We start from the raw sequence: 23,808 nt of genomic DNA on the forward strand, positions 1-23,808 counted from the left end.
GAATGTGATGCAACAATCATATCCGGCTACAACTCTCCGTTTCATTAGCAATGATCGCAGTTATTCTCGGCGTTTTGTTCAGATCGTTTTTTGCAATTATCAATGATTCACTTCCCATTCCATTCGGTTTTGGAAATACCAAACAGATTTTACTGGATTCTTTAATGGTTAGTTGCATCTCGCAGCAAATCAAGAAACCGAGAAGTAGAAGAAAGCGGAAATGTTGAATGGAGGAGAAAAAGTGTTCGGAAAGTGGTTTCCTCGCGGCTCACGCATATTTTGATTTGCGCATGTGTCTGCTTTCGTTTGTGCAAATCGACCCAAACTCTTTCTTATCCATTTTCGCAGGCGTCTTCCTACTAACAGACGATTCCGTTTCTAAAGCCCATGGTTTGATTGAATACTCTGGTAAGTTGCAATCGTAATATCAGCATCAACTTTTTTGCGCCGTCATTTTTTGCGTTTACAAATTTTGTGTCAACATGTTATATTCGTAAATGTTTTATTACACAAGTTAAATACCAACAGCCAATCAAAATTTCCAACTTAAATACATATAATTTTGTTTTCATTTTTAGGCCCTCAGCAACTCGAAAGTCTGTTTCATGGGCGACCCGCTACAAATCCCAAAGAGGCGAGCAGCGCTCTAGCGACATACACCGCGTCCCCGGCTGCGTCCTTTAAGCAACACTTTTGGCTGGTCGCGACCGCAGTTTACGTATTCATTGCGTGCATCCTTGTCAAGCTATTGGCCGATGCTTTTTTCATATATGGAAGCGAGCTGGAGGAGATTGCGCATAACGAGGCCGTGCATTGTGCTGTGCATGTCGAGCCAGCAGCAGAGGGAAGCGACGCCATGAGGATTGAAGAACGGGATTACAAATCACAGGTATCATGCTAGAAAAAATAATAAAACTTACTATTATTGTTAAACTATTGTCTTATATATCATTATTTTTTTGATCATGTGCACCGCTAGTTATTGGACCCGCCGCATATTAAGAACTTTTAGATTGTATTAAAAACTCGGATATTGCTGCACTAGCCACCTTCGACTTTAATCTTATATGGAGACATTTTTTCGAGGTGAAAAAAAAACAGTGAGTAAAAATAAATAGAAATAAGTTATAATTTTACCTGTAGCCAAAATTCAATAGGGTGGGGTTTGCCCCGTTACCCCTATCTCAGGCTAATATCTCTACGACTTATTTATCTTGTGGTTTTCCTCTTGTTGTTTAATATTCCAGGAGGCTCTGCCTCATGAGTAGAGCGAGCAGCCATTCGTCCTCCTAAGTGTGGACTTTAAAGCACACTAGCACACACACATTGGCACCAGTCGGGCCAAGACGGGACGCTAGCACAGTCTATTACCCTTGCAGTTCGGCAACCATGGACAGCTGTTTCGTCCTTATTAGGACTCGTCAGCATGACATAGCCGGTTTGCCTAAGTTAAACTTCATCGGCAAAAAAACTGCAGGGCGACTTCGACTCGAACAAAGTGCTTTAAACCACAGCTTAGATCCATGTGGGATCTAGAGCTGCGACCGGGCTAGCGTGTACCAATTGTGCGGATCACGCATGCAATTGGCACACGCTAGTCTAAAACTCCGTCGGATAGCCAAACTATCCTTGCGAGTATGTATACATAAATGTGGACTTTAAAAGCACACTAGCACCAGTCGGGCCAAGACGGGACGCTAGCACAGTCTATTACCCGGGCTTTAGATTTTACTAAAATGCTCAGTACTGAAGGGTTTGACTATACAAATGCCAGGCAAAGTTTCAATAATTATCAAGGACAGCAAATAAATTAGAAGGAAATGTAGGGATAGAATAATTGGAACGAAGAACAAGCTAACATAAAAAATCTTTATTGTACAAAACACAAAAATAAACAAGGTAAATCATGGACTTTCTATACTTTCAATCATATTCATATATACAATAAATTCTATTATCTATTTAACTATGATACAGAATCCGCTAAACCTGACCCCAAAACAAGTCAGCCATCTTGTTCACATATTCACTCAATAAATGTCAAATTACAGCGATCACTCACTTTCTTTATCCTTATTAGTGGCTCAAAAAAAAAAAAAAAAAAGAGCCGTTTATACGTAGAAGCCTTGCTTGTTTAGTATTCCTGGCTTTGACTGCTTCCCAAGCCTTTCTTGGATTTCCCGCTACCACCAGTGTTGGACTTTTTCGGAAGCAAAACAGCTTGTATGTTCGGTAACACTCCGCCTTGGGCGATAGTTACTCCTTGTAGGAGCTTATTCAATTCTTCGTCGTTCCTGACTGCTAGCTGAAGATGCCTGGGTACAATTCGGCTCTTTTTGTTGTCTCTTGCGGCGTTACCGGCTAACTCAAGGATTTCGGCGGTGAGGTATTCGAGAACGGCGGCCATGTATACGGGAGCTCCAGCACCAACTCGCTCAGCGTAATTTCCCTTGCGAAGAAAGCGGTGAATTCTACCAACTGGAAACTGTAAGCCAGCTCTACTTGATCTTGTTTTTACTTTGGATTTGTTGATTTTGCCTTTACCGCGTCCTGACATCTTACTTATGTACTTCAAGAACTTTGACTAACTCCTATCGGGATTTGGCGGAGACTAAAGGGACGATAAAACGCGTTTGAAGTATTTATATAGTCGTCCGGATCGAAATGCCCCAATCAGAAGACGTGAAGAAAAGCAAGATCCAATCAAATTTTGCTATGAGAAGCCATTCTAATGTTATACAATTTGTTTCCTCGTGCGTGCGACCTGTTTACAGCTAATTAGAGCTCAAGTCATTGAAAAGTAGGGAAAAAAGACAAGAATAGGACAGAACACGGGAATTAGGATACTTTGTCAGCGATTTCTTTATAAAATAAACAAAAATGAATCCCCAATTTATGTTGAATATTGAACTCAACGAATAAAATATTTCTAACCTTATAATCCAAAATATCTCCTGCCTTCTGAGTTAGCGAAATCCTTTATAGTTGCCTCTTGTTATATTTCTATTCTCTTGTCTAAAAACCCTAGCGATCGTTGTTTTCAAGTCTCGAAACATTTAAACGGTACTGTGTTACCATAGCCTCTTTACTGTACGTGACAAGCCCGGGCCCTCTCCGAACCTAACTTCCTTATTTAGGTTCTATATAAAATAAGGAGGGAGTGAAACAACGCTCGATTCCATTGTTCGAAAACCTGCCTAGTTATACAGCCAATGTTGTGATGTTGGTATGGGGCATGATTGATTGACAGCTCACCTTCTCTTTGAACTTATCTCGCCGCCGACGCACGCCCTATACAATTAAGTGCTTTTGGATTTATTAGAATTTTAGCTAAAAATAGGGTTGTAAAGAGTAAGATTCATAATACAGGTTAGAAGTAGGTTGTGATAGTAAATCACGTCTATGTTCTTCAGCTAGGCGATAATATAAAGTGGATGATGATTTCAAACTAGTTTGATTTCAAACCACCAACCCACCGACTGTTTGATTTTGACAGTCACCACCGACTAATTCATATACGATTTCGCGTAGCCACAGGCTTACCAACCTCTCAGTCAGTCTCCAGTCAATCCCAGTAACTAGCTCTTATATTTTCACGATTGATCACCTCCTGTAATTGTCCTATAATTGTCTGATATCCTAAGACAATTATGATAGTGATGTGTAATGGCTATATATCAAGTAACGCGGAATCCCTCAACTGCTCAAACATTAAAAATACCGCTTATTCTGTAAATACCATCACAAAGCAATGAAAATTTATTGTGACCTTTATTCTAGGATATAAGACTTGATAAGACAATTAGTCCAAATAACAGGAGGTGATCAATCGTGAAAATATTCGAGCTAGTTATGCACTAGTCAACTGAAACCCCCACCCCCATGGTCCACGGGGAAGGGTGGGGGTAAGACTTTGACCCTGTACAAAACCGAGAAAAGCCACCACCCCCTCGGGACAAAACAGCAGTTTAATGCCCCTACCCCTTTGGGATGCAAACTATAGGCAACTACCCGACAACAAGTCATCTGAAATAAGCTTTTTTTATCTTTTAAAGCCAGTACACTTCAGCGGGTACAATTGTACCAATTATTACGAAGATAATAGTTACAAAAAAGATGGAAAAATAAATCATCTTCATCTGGCATTATTTTTTTCTTAATATTCGTTTTTGCACATGTCGCCGTGCAGCATGCCACACGCTGATACATGGAATTGCTTGCTACAGAAGAGTCTCAAGCCAGAAACTAACATGATATTTGTGACACTATTCACTTGTCCCAAACCCCCACGGCGGGGATTTGTATTAGAGCCCCACCCCCTCCGGACAGATTCTCGTTAAAAAGTGCTCTTAACCCCCACCTTAACCCCACACTTCCCCGGGACCATGGGGGTGGGGGTTTCGAATGACTAGTGCATTACTGGGATTGACTGGGGACTGACTGAGAGGTTGGTAAGCCTGTGGCATAGTTAACACATCGTGAAGCCTCTCATAACTAGGCATTTCCAGATAGTGCTCCCAGAAAGCCAGAAAAGTGCTCCCAAAAACACTCCAAAAGTACTTAAAAAGTGCTCCAAAATCAAAATAGTGCTCATTGGCGAAAAGAAAATTACCGTATATTTTTAAAACAATTTAGAGATAAGTTGTGTTTTAATTAAAATTTGAATAAAAGAAAGAATATTGCTTTTATTAAATACATGCATTAGAGTATCTTATATTGTTGTTCATGAACGGGTAAATCACACTTTAGTGTATAACAACTAACTGTATTATAAATGACTTTGTTCTCTTTTGTGTTTGTTTACCTTTGTTATTTGGATACTACTAAAAAACAATGTTCATTTACAAACATCACCAATGTCAATAATGTCAAACCTGATAACAGACCTTAATCATTACAATCTCCTAACGAGGAATAATAACAATAGATGTAAAACAGGAAAACATGGCAAACAGATCTTCTAGATAAGGCATTCTAGTATTGTAATGAACTCCACAGGCTACCCAATATTTGTAAAACCTTTAAAAGAAACCTTTAAAAGTTACAATGGCATTGTAACTCATTTATAACCTGAAGAAGGCAGGTATTGGCCTGCCGAAATATCGTTCTAAAAAACATAAATCTGCGTTGTTGTCGACTTTTTCTTTTAAAGGTTTTATTAATTAATCAACTGTCGACGGAGACCACAAGGTCCGACGCACACCAGCAGATAGAGGCTGTCCGGTGGTTTCTTCCTACGTTTTTGTTTTTCCAATATTTGTGGTGAACAAAGCACAGCCTACCTATTAAAATGTCGAAATCATCAGTCTTACATTTTTAGCCTAGTTGAGATAATATTATTTGTAGTTAAGGAAACTAGAAATGTCTATATAAGACAACAAAACCTAGTAAATAAAATGGGTTTAAAAAGCTAGAAGTTGACTTGTTTACCCAAAAAATGCTCTCTGATCAAAATAGTGCCCCCAAACCCAAATTACGCTAAAATAGTGCCGAGCACAATCTGGAAAGGCCTACTCGTAACGAACAGTTTGTGAAATAGCTCCTTTATTACAAGCCTTCAACATATATAAAAGGGACAGTAAATATACCAATACGAGCGGATTTCGCATAATACATAACGCTTAGTTTTTCGGGGTGAGATTTCGGACACGAGAACCCCTTTATCACTCGTGGTGGTGGAGGGGGGGGGGGGAGGGGTGAATAGGTTCGCGGAACGGCGGATTCGGCCCCATGCTCACGGATCACTACCCTGGTTCCAGAGCCTCGAACGTCTCTCTATTCTCAATACTTACGTAATTGGAATGTCACGGGGTAATCTAGAGTTATCCAATAAGATAGTCCCCTAGGAATGTGGATACCCACGTGTAACTGGGATATATAATGATAATGTCCTGACTCATTATAGGTCAGTTTGCCGAGACAGTGAGAGAGAGGAGCCCCACCCACCTCCCCTGGTGACGGTGCACACACTCTAGCATACCCTCATCGCTACCCTTTTGACATAGCCAGGAGCGGGTGCTTCCCGTAACTTAGTATACCCGTGGCATGACAATAGGGAGTGGTGAGAATATGTAGCTATTTAGTGGCCCGCGAGGTCTCAACATCGCTGGCCACTGAACAGAGAGACGCTCGAGGCTCTGGGACCAGGGTAACGGATTACGGATTCTGATGAATATTTCAGCGGATTGGCGGATTTTGGAAATACGGCGGATCACGGATCTGTCGACAATTTTGGTGCGGATTTTGGATTTTGACTGCTTTAACGGTCCAATTTCGGATTTTAAATGAATTTCGATCGATGCTATTGTTTATCTGTCAAACCATGCGGATCTAAACATTTCTGCGGATCCACGGATTTGCCCCGAAAATGTAGCGGATCGGCGGATTTACGTACCCCTATTCACCCCCCCCCCCCCCCCCCCCCACCCTCTTATAATACCACAGAGGGCAGAGTTTTAAAGCTGAAGTATCGCTTATCGATTTCTTTTAAAAAAAATCATCGCTCAGTATTTAGGGAAAGTTCATTTATTATCCTGAGGGGGGAAGGGGGGGGGGGGGGCGTGAGGATTTTGATAAAAGAAAGGGATAAAATTTTTTTACCACCCCCCCCCCTCTTCAGGGGGAACAAAATTTCCCATGCCACCCCTTACGCTTCCCCCATATTTTTGGTGCCCTCCCTCCCGAAAACGGAGGAGGGAAGGAGCAAAGGAAGGAACGCAAACGACATGGTCAAAGGAATGCAAGCAAGTGATTGAGCTGCAAGTTGGACAGACAGGGAGAGGAAGGAATTCGCTGAAAACATTAATTCAAAAAAAGTGAAGGCACTCAATTTCTCAAAGATGCGACTAACTCCAGGTTGCAACATAATATTGTTTGATGCTATAGATGACGTTAAAGAAGCAAAAAGGCTTTTCGATCTTACTCCTTGCAAGAAAAGCGCAGCACGAGAAAAGAGAGAAGAAAGAGAACGAGAAATAGAGTGAATCAGATATGATCGAGGATTTTGATGATGGAGAATAGCGCTTATATCATTAAAACATTTTGTTTATATTTTAGAAATATAACATAAGCACTTTATAATATTATATAGCGGAAACCATAAAAAGATGTATTTAGGGTGTATACAGGTTTGCATTGCATACACCTATTTCAAAATATGTTGTCAGTGCAAATGGCTAATGACAATTCTCAAATGGCAGTTATGCTATCAAAAAATACCATGGAACTCGTCAAATTTCTACTGAATGCAGGAAAATGTGGATAATTTCTGCGATTAATAGTGTATATAAAACGTGGCTTAATACGTATCCTGGACTCGTAGATTGTTCATGCCAAATAACTGCCCCCAAACTAAGACAATTTAAACCAATAAGTCTGATTTGACACTTATTAAATTATATAGTAGAGACAACACCCAAAGGAATCAGTAACCCCCCTTTTAAAATCTAAACACTTTGGATGCCCCCCCCCCCCCCCCCTTTAGACCTCGCTAGAATTAGGTTTTAGTACGGTTTAAGAGTTTCAGTGCAAAAATGATTGGAATGCTGTCAATCATAATAGTCACGTGTGTAGCTTGCCATGCGCACTAGCAGTGTAACAAGTTGGTGTGTGACATCCGTAGTCAGTAGCAACATAGTAAACATTACGTAAGTCACGGCAGTCCAAGGGTAACCGACTGGCACACCAAAATAGAAAGGTCAACCCTCGTACACCCATTGGTTAAACCCTTATCCAAACAGTACTAAAAGCCCTTTGGGATGTCAGGGTCGGTTATTCTAAAGGACATGCCGTCTAAGGAGCATATAAAAAGGGGTGCGTACCGAAGCCCCATTACAGTAACACTTGAATAACACATATATCACATATGGGAATGAGAACAGACAGAGAAAGATCTTGTAAAGACTTTGTAACAGCGAACAAGTAAAAACCGGTACCTCCCCCCAGCCAAGTAGGTCATAGTCGTTCTGTTACATGTGGTAAGAGAACCCAAAAATATAGCGGTTACATCTGGTGGTATAACCAAAAATTTAGCTGTTACAATAGAACCGGTATACAATAAGATGACAAGTATGTACATATGATTTTTTCAACAAATGTGAGTGGACAAGACGTATTCGGCCTTATCACCAAGCATGTCTACACCAAAATGGTGACTCTCCACACCGAAGCCCCTAGCTTGAATACCCCCCCCCCCCCTCCGAAATTGTCATTGATTATACTTGATTCGACATTGGCTATAAGATAGTTCCTCAGAGTGCAAATTTATTCTTAATAGCTGTACAAAGTATATGGAGAACCGAAAGTTTGTTCACAGGAAGAGTTCAAGGGTTCATAGTTTGAAATACATCTTTGTAGCCATAAATATAAGTTCAATTGTACAGATGTCCAGAACATCCAATTCAGCTAGTGCTTGATTTGCGTGATAAGAGTTCAATCATGACTTTTAATGGATCATAAAAATGTCCTTGGTATTCTTGTCGCGTTCTGTTATCTTCTTCTATCGCAGCCGAGGTCTCTCGCAACTTGGCACAGGTTGTCCACGGCAGCATTAGCGATTTCACGCTGAAAACATACAAGTTTGGACATCAGTTCATAGCAAGGATTTAAACTGGAGGGGTGTGGGGTGTGTGTGTGTGTGTGGGGGGGGGGGGGTTTGCACATTTATAGATATGATATTGGGTTATTTAATAAGACGTGTCTTGCTTTTTTAAAAGAGTTGAGGTGGGGGCGCAACATTATCGTCCGTAAACACTTTCAAAAAGGAACAAGATACCAAAATACATTTTTCCCTTTTTAATAAAGGTAAAAAAAGTAATCAAGAAGAAAATAATAGTATATCAAATACTGCAATTCGAAAAAAACGTCTTTAATTAGGAGTTGAATGTTTTATAGAATAGTAAAAGAATAGAAATAATTAGTCAAATAAAACAAGTTTAATTTGATCATCTGAACAGACAAAGCATTTCGTAATCTCTTACCCAAATGTTGAAAATGCTTAACATGATTTTAAAATAAGAGTCTTTGTCAACCATTTTTACATAGAAAGCCAGTGTGAAACAGCACAACCTAAATCGGCTGATTTAGGATTGAGGTGGTTATTTCAAAACTTCTTCACATAATTTGTTGTCCAATATCAAATAAAAATTACAAAAAAGTTATTGCTGATAAAGACTCATTTAGCTGACTATACCGCCTTAGGACAGATGTAATACTGAAATAATATCCATGGTATCCCCTGCAGGCCCTCTTCTATTTTATATATTTTTTTCTCTTGCATTTAGTTAAGTCACGAAAAAATAGATAATAGAACCCTTCATTAAGATACGACAAAGGCAATAAACACAGCGACGGCAAAAAACATATAGTAAAAAGGCCCTACTGACAGGAGCAAAAAAAAAAAATGGCAAGATTAAAATTGTAAGGTTGTGTTAGCTTACATTTTGTTTATATTTTGCCTAGAGGTTCCTTGCATAATATAAAACAAAATAAGCTTTAGTATTTTTTTGGTAGAAGATCCGTTTCTGAGATATGATTGAGCAAAGTTAGCATAGATCATGATAAAATTGGGCAATTTCAGACAAATCTAGAGTCTTTCAATTTGCAATATCTCAAGAACGGATCATCTACCAGTACTAAAGCTTCTTTTTGTTTAATATTACACAAGGAACATCTATGCAAAAAAATCAAGCGAATATAAGCTAACACGAGCTTACAATTTTTTGCCCCTGTCGGCCAGACTTTGAAATTCATTCTATCGTATAGATTTCAACTGGCCACCACAACTGCCCAAACCAAGACTTGGTTTGGATTGTAACACAAGAATCGACAAGAATTGTAAATGATGCTCAAATTTCCAGCGTCGAACTTTAGATGGGACAATTGCCTTATTTTTAACTTTTCTGCTGATAGTCACAGTCAGAGAGAAGAAAAGGTGATGAAAAAAACTTGGACAGTGTTATCAACTACTGAAGGGTGCTTTCCTGAGTAGATATGTTAGGAGGACATAAAAAGGAAGGAAAACCAAGGGTAGGTTAAGTCAACTAAAATGGAAGATGCTGAATGGTGATACACTTAGGTTTAAGGTTCACCAAAAACTTGTGTCGATTCTGCCAAATATTCTTCTTAAACAAGGCAGGTCCACAAGTTTTGGTGGACCATATTCGTAATTCTGGTCAACGAACGCGACTATTTGGGTATTGTTTTATGAGATATAAGTAGAAAGAGAAAAAAAGGAAAAAAAGGGAAAGATTGAGGGCCCCTTAAATACACCATTTTTCATGTTACGTTACCTCATACTCTCCTCTTTGAACATGTCGTTTTCCTGACCCCTTGATAAGCCCAGAAGTGAGCCCTTCGGTCCTCTGACAAAGACTCGCCACCATAACCAATAGTACCCCGATAAGCACCACACCTTTAGTAGTCATGTTTAAGTCCTGGCGCCGATATACTGTTATCACGATGTACGATGTGCAAAAGTCTTTCGTAAGGATGCAGTGCGCTTCGGACTCTATATAGACATTCCGAAACTAAATTTAATTACGGCGTGTAGGAACTGCGTCGTAAATTAGAGACAGCCGTGCTTGAAATCCTGTCATTTGTTTAATAGAATCTTTAACTGGTTTGTAAACGCATCAGAAGTCAAACCGATGCTGTCACACGAAGGCACACGAAATTGAAGGGGCTACAGGATACGCGTCAAAACCTATTATCTGCAGAGCAATAAACTACTCTCGAACTACCTCACGCACTTTCAAAAAGTCAAGAGATGAAAAAAAGATTAGAAAGTTTTGGAAAGCGATGAATGAGCGTAAAAGCCGCGATTTTTAGTCAATTTATCATTTTTCTTCACCCTTGCTCTAGAGGGGGGCGGACCGTATTGGGATGTATTTAGAATACTGTTTGGGATCTCTGGCTAGAAGGTTCTTAGTTCTTAATAAAGCACCTCAATATCCGGATAATCATCCAGGTTTTAGCAACTGCCGATCAGGAGAAATTGCCACCTGTACAGGATTGTTTAATCTTTGCATTAAAAATGGATAGAGCGAGGATATATGATGAGCTATAATCCAATAAAAACAAGACACACTTTTATATTGCGATATAGAACACAACAATTAGGAGAAAATTCTGCTTGCTAATTGTGTCAAAAAAGAAATAATGGAAATAATTTATGCAATAGAAACTTCAATGTCTTTTCAAATACTGTATTCAATAGGCTTGATGTGTCCGTGTGTGGAGCGAACGTTCCTGCATATCCATCTTGTCAAGCATGACTCGTTCTGTCTCCGGAACAATGTCCGCACCCAATTCAACCAATTCAACACCCATTCAACCAATGCTATACCAATTCGTGAAAATATGCGTTAGCCATTCTAAGAAACTCCAGGAAAGCTCCAATGGGGTCATTTGCCTTGTTTTTCAATAGTTTTGAAATAGTTTTGAACTATTTTTTAGAGTTAAATTCAAAAATCTTTTCACCTGCATATATAAAAACAGGAAATCGTATTATTTTAACGGACGCTTCGGACCGAATTTTATCATTGACAAATATCTCTAAAATTCCACGGTTGATTGTTGAAATATTGCGGAAAATGTGTTTTTATCAGCAGAAAGATGGTCTAGAGTGTTAGTGTTATTCAAAATGTTACAACTTTCTTCTTATTGAACAAAGCCAAACCAAATTTGGTATGAAGGGGGGTGTTATGCCACAAAATGTAATACTTTACGCGAAATGTAATAACTAACGCAAAATGTAATCTTTACGCGAAATGTAATAACTTTCAACGCAAAGTGTAACCTTAACGCAAAATGTAATTACATTCAACGCAAAATGTAATAAATGTTTAACGCGAAATGTAATAACTTTTCAACGCAAAATGTAATAAAATATTTAACGCGAAATGTAAATACGCATAATGCGCGTTGTGTCTAGAAATTGCCCAATTCAACAATTTAATGATAGCGTTATCGTCTGCAGTTGGCATTTGCTCTCTCTTTTTGCATTTATTACTACCAACAATCAAAACCGCACAGTATCGCAGCTGTTTAGACCATGATCTAGGGAGGATTCGCCATCTCAGGTCGCTGACAGAACCACTGCCAAGTGTTTGGAGAGACCGAGACCAACCGTCGATCCGAGATGGACTACTACAACAGTTGGTCACTACATGCTAGCGTTTTGTCTATTTTCTTAGTTACAGCTTTTAGTTATAGTTTATAGGTTTATAGTCATTATTTGGTGTTATTACATTTTGCGTTATTACAATTCGCGTTAAACAATTTTACATTTTGCGTTAAAAGTTATTACATTTCGCGTTACTACAATTCAGGTTAAACATTTATTACATTTTGCGTCGAAAGTTATTACATTTCGCGTTAAGATTACATTTTGCGTTAGTTATTACATTTTGCGGCGTAACAGAGCTATTGTACACAATTTGCGGTTGTATTTGCAAAAACTCGGGTGATAAAGGCTAACATGAACGCCTTTCGAACGGAATGAACTTCGCCGTCAATTTTTCTAAATATATATCTAACTTTTTTTTCTCTTCCACAGATTTTTTCTAACTTTTACAGAGGGTTTATCACCACATATTGAACTGGTTCCTGTAGTGTCGTAAAAAACCTAACGCTCAATTTTGCGTCAGTCTCAAATAAGTGCAAAACATGTTGTTTACTTTTTATGTGCTACTACATTATTGTGTGTTTATACAAATAACATTTTTAAATTTGTACACTCTCCATACATTGGGTAGTCTTTGGTTAAAGAATTAGAGCAATCGCATAAACATTAACGGTTCTGTGCGAAGTTTTAAATTGATAACGCCCTCTGTTTATGATCTGATGATTAAAATATGTTAAAGCTACTCTTTCGCAAGGTCTATCATACATATTTTTAATCATCTCAATGTAAAGGTTTCATTTGATGGTATTCTTGTTTTTTCACCCGATTTGGTACCAAAAAATGGTCTGGCTTATGGACAAAAAATACCTTAATCCCTCATTGAATGTCATTATATTTTTGTGGAACGTTTTCAACAAAATCATAGATAGTGTTTCCTTCGTAGTTTTGTTGATCTTGAAAATATGTATTTATATGCTCTAATTTTAATCAAGTCTGGATATTCTTTATCCCTCTCATTTGACTTTAAAATAAATAAATTTTGCTGTTTACTTTGCACTTACATAAATAAAATAATAAATTCCAATAAAATCATATTGTTAATAATGACTCGCTTTGGGTGTTAAATTAAATTTACCCAAGAGTGATAGCACATTGAGGGCTGTGAACCAAAGGCATTTTTAAGATATAATTCCAAAACACATTCTCAGATATCCTTAATTATATTTTGGTGCTAACTCTGCTGTGGGGATAGTATTTGTAAGATTTTTACACCGTAAAAGATAGGACAATCATGGAGCACACATCGAGTCCACCCACCATCTGAAGAGATGATACTCTTACCTTTCTTGCCCCGATCATTGTTGTGATATGGCATTTACAATAAACACCAAGATTATAATGCATCATATACAAAGTGGGCAGTAAAATATTTGCCATAAGTGGCAGAACACAAGGCCCAAACAAGTTGTGAGAAGGGTGGAATAGAAAAAAAGAAAAGAAAATCGAGCCCATTGGCCTGACGAGGAACGATATTCCAAAATAGCACCGTTAGCCCCAGGATTAACTATAAACGTTTTCTATACATATACACAAAGAAGCCCCTCGAATACCCCCCCCCCCCCCCCGAAATTGTCATTGATTATACTTGATTCGACATTGGCTATAAGATAGTTCCTCAGAATGCATCTTTATTCTAAATAGCTGTACAAAGTATATGGAGAACCAAAAGTTTGTTCACAGGAAGAGTTCAAGGGTTCATAGTTTGAAATACATCTTTGTAGCCATAAGTGCATAAACAAAAATAAATATAAGTTCAATTGTACAGATGTCCAGAACATCCAATTTAGCTAGTGCTTGATTTGCGTGATAAGAGTTCAATCATGACTTTTAATGGATCATAAAATGTCCTTGGTATTCTTGTCGCGTTCTGTTATCTTCTGCTATCGCAGCCGAGGTCTCTTGCAACTTGGCACAGGTTGTCCACGGCAGTATTAGCGATTTCACGCTGAAAACATACAAGTTTGGACATCAGTTCATAGCAAGGATTTAAAGGAGGGGGAGGGGGGGGTGCCCATTTATTAATATAAGATTGGGTTCGTTAATAAGGCGTGTCTTGCTTTTTTTAAAAGAGTTGAGGTGGGGGCGCAACATTATCGTCCGTAAACACTTTCAAAAATGATCAAGATCCCAAAATGCATTTTTCCCTTTTTAGTAAAGGTAAAAAAAAAGTCACCAAGAAGAAAATAATAGTGAGCCAAATACTACAATTCTAAAAAAAAAACGTCTTTAATTAGGAGTTGAATGTTTTATAGAATAGTAAAAGAATAGAAATAATTAGTCAAATAAAACAAGTTTAATTTGATCATCTGAACAGACGAAGCATTTCGTAATCTCTTATCCAAATGTTGAAAATGCTTAACATAATTTTAAAATGAGAGTCTTTGTCAACTATTTTTACATTGAAAGCCAGTGTGAAACAGCAGAATCTAAATCGGCTGATTTAGGATAGCTTTCGCAATATTTTCTATTAAAATCTTGGTTTTGAGGTGGTTATTTCGAGACTTCTTCACATAATTTGTTTTCCAATATCAAATAAAAATAACAAAAAAAGTTATTGCTGATAAAGACTCATTTAGCTGACTATACTGCCTTAGGGCAGATGTAATACTCAAATGATATCCATGGTATCCCCCCCCCCTCCAGGCCTTTTTCTATTTTATATTTTTCTCTTGCATTTAGTCAAGTCACGAAAAAAAAATAATAGAATCCTTCATTAAGATACGGCAAAGGCAATAAACACAGCGACGGCAGAAAACAGTTAAAAGGCCAGACTTCTGAATGCATTCTATCGTATAGATCTCAACTGGCCTCCACCTCAAACCAAGACGCTGAAACTCCACGTTTTCACGGATTATCGAGGACAAGGACGTTTAGCAGTATAGACTCTCCTATCTCTGTGTTTTCTATTGTAGAAACAAAGTTTTCGGTCCTTTTTTTCTGTTTCGGAAAATGAAATTTAGCCTCGTGTCTAGATCTAGCGCTTTTGCTGCGTCGGGTCGAATCTGTTTTAAGGGACAACCCTTTGGTTTTTGGTTTGTAACACAAAAATCGACAAGAATTGTAAATGATGCTAAAATTTCTAGCGTCGAACTGAGATGGGACAATTGCTTTTATTTATTTTTTTATATTTTCTGCTCATAGTCACAGTCAGAGAGAGGAAAAGGTCATGAAAAACACTGGGACAGTGTTCTGGCCCGTACCCAGGGGGGGAGGGGGGTGCAGGGGTTTCGAACGCACTCCCCCACAACGGCCGAAGGTCTACTTTCGGTTCTCAATAGGCGTGCTCTTTTGTAGATTAAACTATAAAGCATGAGCTAGATCACTCTGGTTTGTAGCCAAATCCGACAATAAACGTTCCGTGTACTCTAAAGGCATAAAACATCCCTCTTTGTTCTTTTGGAGGTGGTCAAATTTTTTTATCAGAGAACTCACCATCCCCCCAGGAAAAATTAGGTCCACTTTTTCGAAATCCGCACCTCCCCCTCCCAGAAAAATCCTGGGTACGGGCCTGGTGTTATCAACTACTGAAGGTAGTTGGGTATTGTTTTATAAGATGTAAGTAGAAAGAGAAAAAAAGGGAAAAAAAGGAAAGATTGAGGGCCCCTTAAATACACCATTTTTCATGTTACGTTACCTCATACTCTCCTCTTTGAACATGTCGTTTTCCTGACCCCTTGATAAGCCCAGAAGTGAGCCCTTCGGTCCTCTGACAAAGACTCGCCACCATAACCAATAGTACCCCGATAAGCACCACACCTTTAGTAGTCATGTTTAAGTCCTGGCGCCGATATTCTGTTATCACGATGTACGATGTGCAAAAGTCTTTCGTAAGGATGCAGTGCATTACGGACGCTTTATAGATCTTTCCGAAACTAAATTTAATTACGGCGTGTAGGAACTGCGTCGTAAATTAGAGACAGCCGTGCTTGAAATCCTGTCATTTGTTTAATAGAATCTTTAACTGGTTTGTAAACGCATCAAATGTCAAACCGATGCTGTCACACGAAGGCACACGAAATTGAAGGGGCTACAGGATACACGTCAAAACCTATTATATGCAGAGCAATAAGCTACTCTCGAACTACCTCACGCACTTTCAAAAAGTCAAGAGATGAAAAAAAGATTAGAAAGTTTTGGAAAGCGAAAAATGCGTGTAAAAGCCGCGATTTTTAGTCAATTTTTATTTTTTCTTCACCCTTGCTCTAGAGGGGGCGGACCGTATTGGGATGTTTTTAGAATACTGTTTGGGATCTTTCGCTAGAAGGTTCTTAGCTCTTAATAAAGCACCTTAATATCCGGATAATCATCCAGGTTTTAGCAACTGCCGATCAAGAGAAATCGCCACCTGTACAGGATTGTTTAATCTTTGCATTAAAAATGGATAGAGCGAGGATAAATGATGAGCTATAATCCAATGAAAACAAGACACACTTTTATATTGCGATATAGAATACAACAATTAGGAGAAAATTCTGCTTCCTAATTGTGTAAAAAAAAGGGATAATCGAAATAATTCATGCAATGGAAACTTCAATGTCTTTTAAAATACTGTATTCAATAGGCTTGATGTGTCCGTGTGCGGAGCGAACGTTCCTGCATATCCATCGTCACTCGTTCTGTCTCCGAAACAATGTCCGCATCCAATTCAACCAATTCAACCCCATTCAACCAATGCTATACGAATTCGCGAAAATATGCGTTAGCCATTCTAAGAAATTCCAGGATAGCTTCAATGGTTCATTTGCTTTTCACTTTTTTATTTAAACTATTATTGTGATTAAATTCAAAAATCTTTTCATCTGCATATATAAAAACAGAAAATCGTTTTTTAAAGGACGCTTTCGGCTTCCCAGATGTCTTGCGCCCCAAGTCCCTCCTTTACTACGTAATCTTGCAATTGATACTCAATCAAGAATCACTGTTAGAATGGTGTTTGGCAAGCAATGAAGTCCAACATTACACCTATTTCACAAAAGGTTGTCAGTGCAAGCGGCGAATGGCAAATGGCTTATAGGTACTAATTATTCGTAAAATTAAAGGTGTTAAATAAAATCCAGCAATGTTAGAGCGCATTGGTAATCTTTAATGGATAATTGTTTTGATTTATCCATATTCTTCGAGACGCATGGTTAAGTTCGGTCGTAGAACTGCCATTTGCCAATCGCCATTTGCACTTTCAACCTTTATTGAAATAGTTGTATGTAAGCCACACACAATGGCTTAAAAATATGGCTTCCGTTTTTTTGCCACGATCCCCCTGTAATGCGCCAGAAAAAAGAGTTTCGGATAAAAAAAATTGAAATCAATTAATCTTTCGCATTATTTTCTCTTTTATCGGATAATAACCTTTTACTCGATGAGAATTATGATAATCGTTTGTCCAATGATAATATCTTTAATTTGAATTTCACCATGTTTTATTAAACTTCCAATTATAGGAAGTTCTCCTAGATAGCTTCCGACAGCGCCTGCCTCCATGCCACCAGCCAATTCTATCGCAGCATGAGATTAGAAAATGACATTTTGTAAAGCGCCGGGAGTTCTGGACGCCGTTTAAAATTCGATCAACAAACTCTAATCACCAGCACTGCAGGGCATGGAGACTTAATTCCAGAAGACGACAAGGGAGCGTTTAGGAAAAAGAAATTAAAATGTTGAGGAATTAAAAGCGTTTATCTCAAAGTCCACGGTAAAATAGGGAAAGGAAAATGCATTTTAATTTCCTTATCTATAAATACAATAGGCATTTTTTTCTGTTTCTTTTTTTTTTGCCTTGAAAGTGAACTTCAAGATAAAAACCATTAATCATGGATATTTTACTATCAACCTCACTTATTCCATTCCTTGTCTCCTGCTTTACAGGGGAGAGTTTTGCCAAGAGTATAACATATGGATCTGCGTGGTTTTCTGGTTATCGGACACATCAAAGCAATGATTTCAACCCTTAGCGCAACAATAAAATTCATGCGCAATCTAAATGGGCAGTTGTTGTATGTAGCCCCTTTAAACTTCTAATTCACCAATAAATTTATTATAATCTTTGTAGCCTTTAGGATCTCATTAATGAGAATTATTATTTGACTACAAAAGATAAGCTACCAAAATATTTAACATACACTGAACAATTCTCTTTTTAGTGCGTCTCGTAGTGTTCTCTCATTGGCTGGTATCGTTTTTCGCAGTGCGCTCTTATTGTTTATATCGTTTTTCGTATTGCGCTCTCATTGATTGGTATCGTTTTTCCCAATGCGCTCTCATTGGTTGGTATCGCTTTTCGCAATGCACCCTCTTTGGTTGGTATCGTTTTCGCAAAGCACTTTCATTGGTTAATATCGTTTTCGCAAAGCACTTTCATTGGTTAATATCGTTTTTCGCAATGCATTTTAATCATTAAAAGGCTAGGGGAAGGTCTCCGTACATTTTCTTCGCAACCTGTTACTTCTGTAACCATGTACTCGTCGCAAAAAAATTTCCCAGATATCCTTTGTATTGATTAAAAATAAGAAAAAACAATATCCATATCAATATTTGGGTGACCTTCAAACCCGCTCGGTCAATCTCTGGGAGGCCTGGGTCTAAGGGCTTTTCAAAATTAGTGAGATAAAAATTTGACCAAGCTGTCAGGTTTTTTTGGACAAATTCTTGCCACAAGTCTCAAATTGACAGGAATCAGCATTTTTCACCATATTTTCTGGAGATCAGGGAGCGGGAAAACTTTAGCTCTTCTAAATATGGGCATCAATGACCATATAAGGCAATGCAAACGAAGGACACTATCCTTGGGGAATATGTTTGATATGTGATTAGCCTATTTTTTAATTTCATACTTTTTTGCAGAAAAGCAGGTAAAACAACGCCTTGTTTAATCTATTATTTAAATAGTGATGAGTCGCCCTTTTTCCACAAAGTACAAATCCTTTAAGCGGTGCTGACGTAGGCTTCGTTTGCTTGTGAATGGTTAACTAATAAACTTATCTTCTGAACGTACTTTTCCTAATTTACTTGTCTTTTTCATTTGTTTAGTAGCATCATTATTTATTCCAAAACACAAGAAGAAGAGAGGGTATTCCAAACCAGGTTGTACATAGGGTGTGGAATGTTCAAGAAAATATTTTCCCAGAGCAAGTAAGAGTGCAAAACGGTTGGAGAATTTTCGTCTTAAGGCTGATTCAGACAGCAAGATTTAATTGTACACAACCTGCCTACGACTTGTCTTTAGCCCTGTATTATACGCTACGTCTTTCGTAGCCGAACGTCGTAGCGGAGTCGAAGAGGTGTCGTAGGCAGGTCGCATACCACTAAATTGTGCTGTCTGAATCAGCATTTAAATTTCATGTTTAAATTAAATATATCAATATCATAAATACGTAACTAATGGAAAACGATCAGAGTCGAGAAAAAGAAACCAAGACAATCTGCATGATGATATAATACGTTTTTTGTCGGGGACTTTGGGGAGAGATAAAGAATGAAAATCATGTTTTGTTCCACGCGACTCTCAATATCACTTCAAACTTCTCAGCACCACGGCTTAATATGGGATTTTTGCTTCAAGTGTTTAACAGGGAGAACACTGTTTAACATTGTCATTATTATGGGCGAAGAGCCATAGAATGTAAACAATACGTCAAACTAAGATTATGACGCAGCATTTTCACGCAGAAAATGGAGTCATACGATTCGTTTCGTTTCTATAAAACGTGGTTAATTCCAGTAAATCCTTTAATATGTTTGTAAAAGCATTTTAACACCGTCCTTTGAGTGTAGGCAGCTTTTAACTAATGGCAATGAACGAGAGGGCACTCCTGCACTTCCTATAAATTGGTCCTTCTAACATGGATTCAGTTTCTGAACTTTTGTTTAGCGGGTCTTTATTTCGGAAGCTGGGGGAATTTATCTACAACAAAGAACAGAAAACACATAAAAGACATCTGGAGCGAATCTTAACGCACAGTATTTCGCTTGTGAATCGGAGAAATGGCGACATCTAGCACGCAAAGTGTAGTCTTCAATGTGCTGGTGGTTTTGGTATTGTTGTCCGTGATAGAACTCGGGCAGACGTTAACACTTGGGCCTTGTACCGGCTGCCCTGACCCGCCGTGTTGCAAAAGAAGACTAATAATCAAAAAGGTACCCGGACACTGAATTTTTAAGTTCTAATGTTTTTGTCTTCACTTATATTTGTGCGTAGAAATTAGACGCTTCGTCTTGACGTACTTTTAATTAATAGTATAACTTCAAAAAGTTTAAAATACCTTAATCGTTAATTTTTTTTGTCCGCAGCATACATTAGTAACGTATGTATATTTTCCGATTTAACTAATAGGATAAAAGGCGCAAGTCCTCTGATATTGGGGTAAATGAAACTTTTTTTCCAGGAGATCCTTTCAAGACACCGAAAGCGCGACCTGTGTGCCGTAGTCCGTTCCATTCCATGTGGTTTTCAAGACACTCAAGAAAACAAAAACTCCTACTTTTAAAGAAACCTTCCCCCAATACCTCCCATACTTAGAAAAGCCGACGAACTGATGGCACTGAGAAATATCTCATAAGGACATGTCGAATGTAAAGAACAAAGAATGGGTAAATTGAAGTCCTCGCCGCATGCTAGTTTACTGTTCGAAGTATCACTTTTCGTCTGACTTTAAGTGTAGTCATAACTACACTCTGATAGCTACCACTTAAACTCTACTATAACTTCTACATCCAGTTTGGACTGTTATGTAATCTTTTCTTGAACGAAACCAGTTTATATAATCTATATATCATACAAACAACTGAAAAAGTAAATATAACCATTAATAGCTGCAGCATCCTGGAGTCCAGGTCAACCCCCACGTTCTGTTTAATGCGTGAACCCCCCCCCCCCCCACCTTACCTACTTTTGAATCCCCCTCCCCCATCCCCTAGCTCACCTACTGGAACTGCACCCTTCCTCCCCTTATCCCCTAGCACAACTATTCGAGCTGCACCCTTCCTCCCCCCATCCCCTAGCATACGTACTGGAACTGCACCCTTCCTCCCCCCATCCCCTAACCATCTACTCGAGCTGCACGCTTCCTCTCCCATCCCCTAGCACACCTACTAGAACTGCACTCTTCCTCCCCCTATCCCCTAACACACCTACTCGAACTGCACCCTTCCTCCCCCCAACCCCTAGCACACCTACTGGAACTGCTCCCTTAGTCCCCCATCCCCTAACACACCTACTGGAACTGCACCCTTCTTCCCCCCATCCCGTAACACACCTACTGAAACTGCACCCTTACTCCCCTTATCCCCTAACACACCTACTGGAACTGCACCCTTCCTCCCCCATCCCCTAACACACCTACTGGAACTGCACCCTTCCTCCCCCATCCCCTAACACACCTATTGGAACTGCACCCTTCCTCCCCCCATCCCCTAGCACACCTACTGAAACTGCTCCCTTCCTCCCCCATCCCCTAACACGCCTACTGGAACTGCACCCTTCCTCCCCTAGCACAACTATTTGAGCTGCACCCTTCCTCCCCCCATCCCCTAGCACACCTACTGGAACTGCACCCTTCCTCCCCTCATCCCCTAGCACACCTATTCAAGCTGCACCCTTCCTCCCCCCATCCCCTAATACACCTACTGGAACTGCACCCTTCCTCCCCCATCCCCTAACACACCTACTGGAACTGCTCCCTTCCTCCCCCATCCCCTAACACACCTACTCGAACTGCACCCTTCCTCCCCCATCCCCTAGCACACCTACTGGAACTGCACCCTTCCTCCCCCATCCCCTAGCACACCTACTGGAATTGCACCCTTCCTCCCCCATCCCCTAGCACACCTACTGGAACTGCACTCTTCCTCCCCCCATCCCCCTAACACACCTACTGGGACTGCTCCCTTCCTCCCCCATCCCCTAACACACCTACTGGAACTGCACCCTTCCTCCCCCATCCCCTAGCACACCTACTGGAACTGCACCCTTCCTCCCCCATCCCCTAGCACACCTACTGGAATTGCACCCTTCCTCCCCCCATCCCCTAACACACCTACTGGAACTGCTCCCTTCCTCCCCCATCCCCTAACACACCTACTGGAACTGAACCCTTCCTCCCCCCATCCCCTAACACACCTACTGGAACTGCTCCCTTCCTCACCCCATCCCCTAGCACACCTACTGGAACTGCACTCTTCCTCCCCCATCCCCTAGCACACCTACTGGAACTGCTCCCTTCCTCCCCCATCCCCTAACACACCTATTGGAACTGCACCCTTCCTCCCCCCATCCCCTAGCACACCTACTGAAACTGCTCCCTTCCTCCCCCATCCCCTAGCACACCTACTGGAACTGCACCCTTCCTCCCCTCATCCCCTAGCACACCTACTGAAACTGCTCCCTTCCTCCCCCATCCCCTAGCACACCTACTGGAACTGCACCCTTCCTCCCCCATCCCCTAGCACACCTACTGAAACTGCTCCCTTCCTCCCCCATCCCCTAGCACACCTAATGGAACTGCACCCTTCCTCCCCTCATCCCCTAGCACACCTATTCAAGCTGCACCCTTCCTCCCCCCATCCCCTAGCACACCTACTGGAACTGCTCCCTTCCTCCCCCATCCCCTAACACACCTACTGGAACTGCTCCCTTCCTCCCCCATCCCCTAGCACACCTACTGGAATTGCACCCTTCCTCCCCCCATCCCTTAGCACACCTACTGGAACTGCTCCCTTCCTCCCCCATCCCCTAACACACCTACTGGAACTGCTCCCTTCCTCCCCCATCCCCTAACACACCTACTGGAACTGCACCCTTCCTCCCCTCATCCCCTAACACACCTACTGGAACTGCACTCTTCCTCCCCCCATCCCCTAACACACCTGCTGGAATTGCACCCTTCCTCCCCCATCCCCTAGCACACCTACTGGAACTGCACCCTTCCTCCCCCATCCCCTAGCACACCTACTGGAACTGCTCCCTTCCTCCCCCATCCCCTAACACACCTACTGGAACTGAACCCTTCCTCCCCCCATCCCCTAACACACCTACTGGAACTGCTCCCTTCCTCCCCCATCCCCTAACACACCTACTGGAACTGAACCCTTCCTCCCCCCATCCCCTAGCACACCTACTGGAATTGCACCCTTCCTCCCCCATCCCCTAGCACACCTACTGGAACTGCACCCTTCCTCCCCCATCCCCTAACACACCTACTGGAATTGCACCCTTCCTCCCCCATCCCCTAGCACACCTACTGGAACTGCACCCTTCCTCCCCCATCCCCTAACACACCTACTGGAACTGCACCCTTCCTCCCCCATCCCCTAACACACCTACTGGAACTGAACCATTCCTCTCCCCATCCCCTAACACACCTACTGGAACTGCTCCCTTCCTCCCCCATCCCCTAACACACCTACTGGAACTGAACCCTTCCTCCCCCCATCCCCTAGCACACCTACTGGAACTGCACCCTTCCTCCCCCATCCCCTAGCACACCTACTGGAATTGCACCCTTCCTCCCCCCATCCCCTAACACACCTACTGGAACTGCTCCCTTCCTCCCCCATCCCCTAACACACCTACTGGAACTGAACCCTTCCTCCCCCCATCCCCTAACACACCTACTGGAACTGCTCCCTTCCTC

General features: G+C 40.6%; 2 protein-coding genes and 1 long non-coding RNA gene across 6 annotated transcripts; 1 reads left to right on the top strand and 2 right to left on the bottom strand.

Moving 5' to 3' along the window:
- The first annotated feature begins 16 nt into the window (after positions 1-16).
- LOC116604620 lies at positions 17-20,994 on the top strand. Of its 4 annotated transcripts, XR_007313930.1 has the most exons (4): positions 17-167; positions 349-408; positions 579-889; positions 20,563-20,994. XR_007313930.1 is itself a non-coding variant. In XM_032367251.2 (3 exons), exons 1-3 carry the CDS (start codon positions 228-230, stop codon positions 1,266-1,268), a joined length of 513 nt encoding a protein of 170 aa, XP_032223142.1. In that variant the 5' UTR covers positions 17-227; the 3' UTR covers positions 1,269-1,432. The 4 variants fall into 4 exon arrangements, 2 of the variants coding, with proteins under 2 accessions (XP_032223142.1, XP_048589302.1); XM_032367251.2 differs by lacking the exon at positions 20,563-20,994 and adding an exon at positions 1,248-1,432 and having other exon boundaries at positions 17-408; XM_048733345.1 differs by having other exon boundaries at positions 27-408.
- LOC5522056 (late histone H2A.2.2) lies at positions 1,856-2,628 on the bottom strand. Its single transcript, XM_032367252.2, has one exon. The coding sequence runs from the start codon at positions 2,555-2,557 to the stop codon at positions 2,135-2,137; it is 423 nt and encodes a 140-aa protein (XP_032223143.1). The 5' UTR covers positions 2,558-2,628; the 3' UTR covers positions 1,856-2,134.
- LOC116604618 lies at positions 8,243-10,709 on the bottom strand. Its single transcript, XR_004291142.2, has 2 exons — positions 10,290-10,709; positions 8,243-8,562 (listed from the first exon to the last, which is right to left on the bottom strand). It is a non-coding gene; the product is annotated as an uncharacterized LOC116604618 (long non-coding RNA).
- Positions 20,995-23,808: the final 2,814 nt, after the last annotated feature.

Source organism: Nematostella vectensis, chromosome 10, assembly GCF_932526225.1.
Source record: "Nematostella vectensis chromosome 10, jaNemVect1.1, whole genome shotgun sequence".
NCBI classification, from domain to species: Eukaryota; Metazoa; Cnidaria; class Anthozoa; order Actiniaria; family Edwardsiidae; genus Nematostella; species Nematostella vectensis.

Bases quoted from the DNA above. Each gene is read 5' to 3' on its own strand.
- LOC116604620 (XM_048733345.1), top strand. From the start codon at position 228: ATGGAGGAGAAAAAGTGTTCGGAAAGTGGTTTCCTCGCGGCTCACGCA. The intron at 409-578 runs GTAAGTTGCAAT...TTTCATTTTTAG, and splicing joins TGGTTTGATTGAATACTCTG to GCCCTCAGCAACTCGAAAGT. The intron at 890-20,562 runs GTATCATGCTAG...CTTTTTTTCCAG, and splicing joins AACGGGATTACAAATCACAG to GAGATCCTTTCAAGACACCG.
- LOC5522056 (XM_032367252.2), bottom strand. From the start codon at position 2,557: ATGTCAGGACGCGGTAAAGGCAAAATCAACAAATCCAAAGTAAAAACA.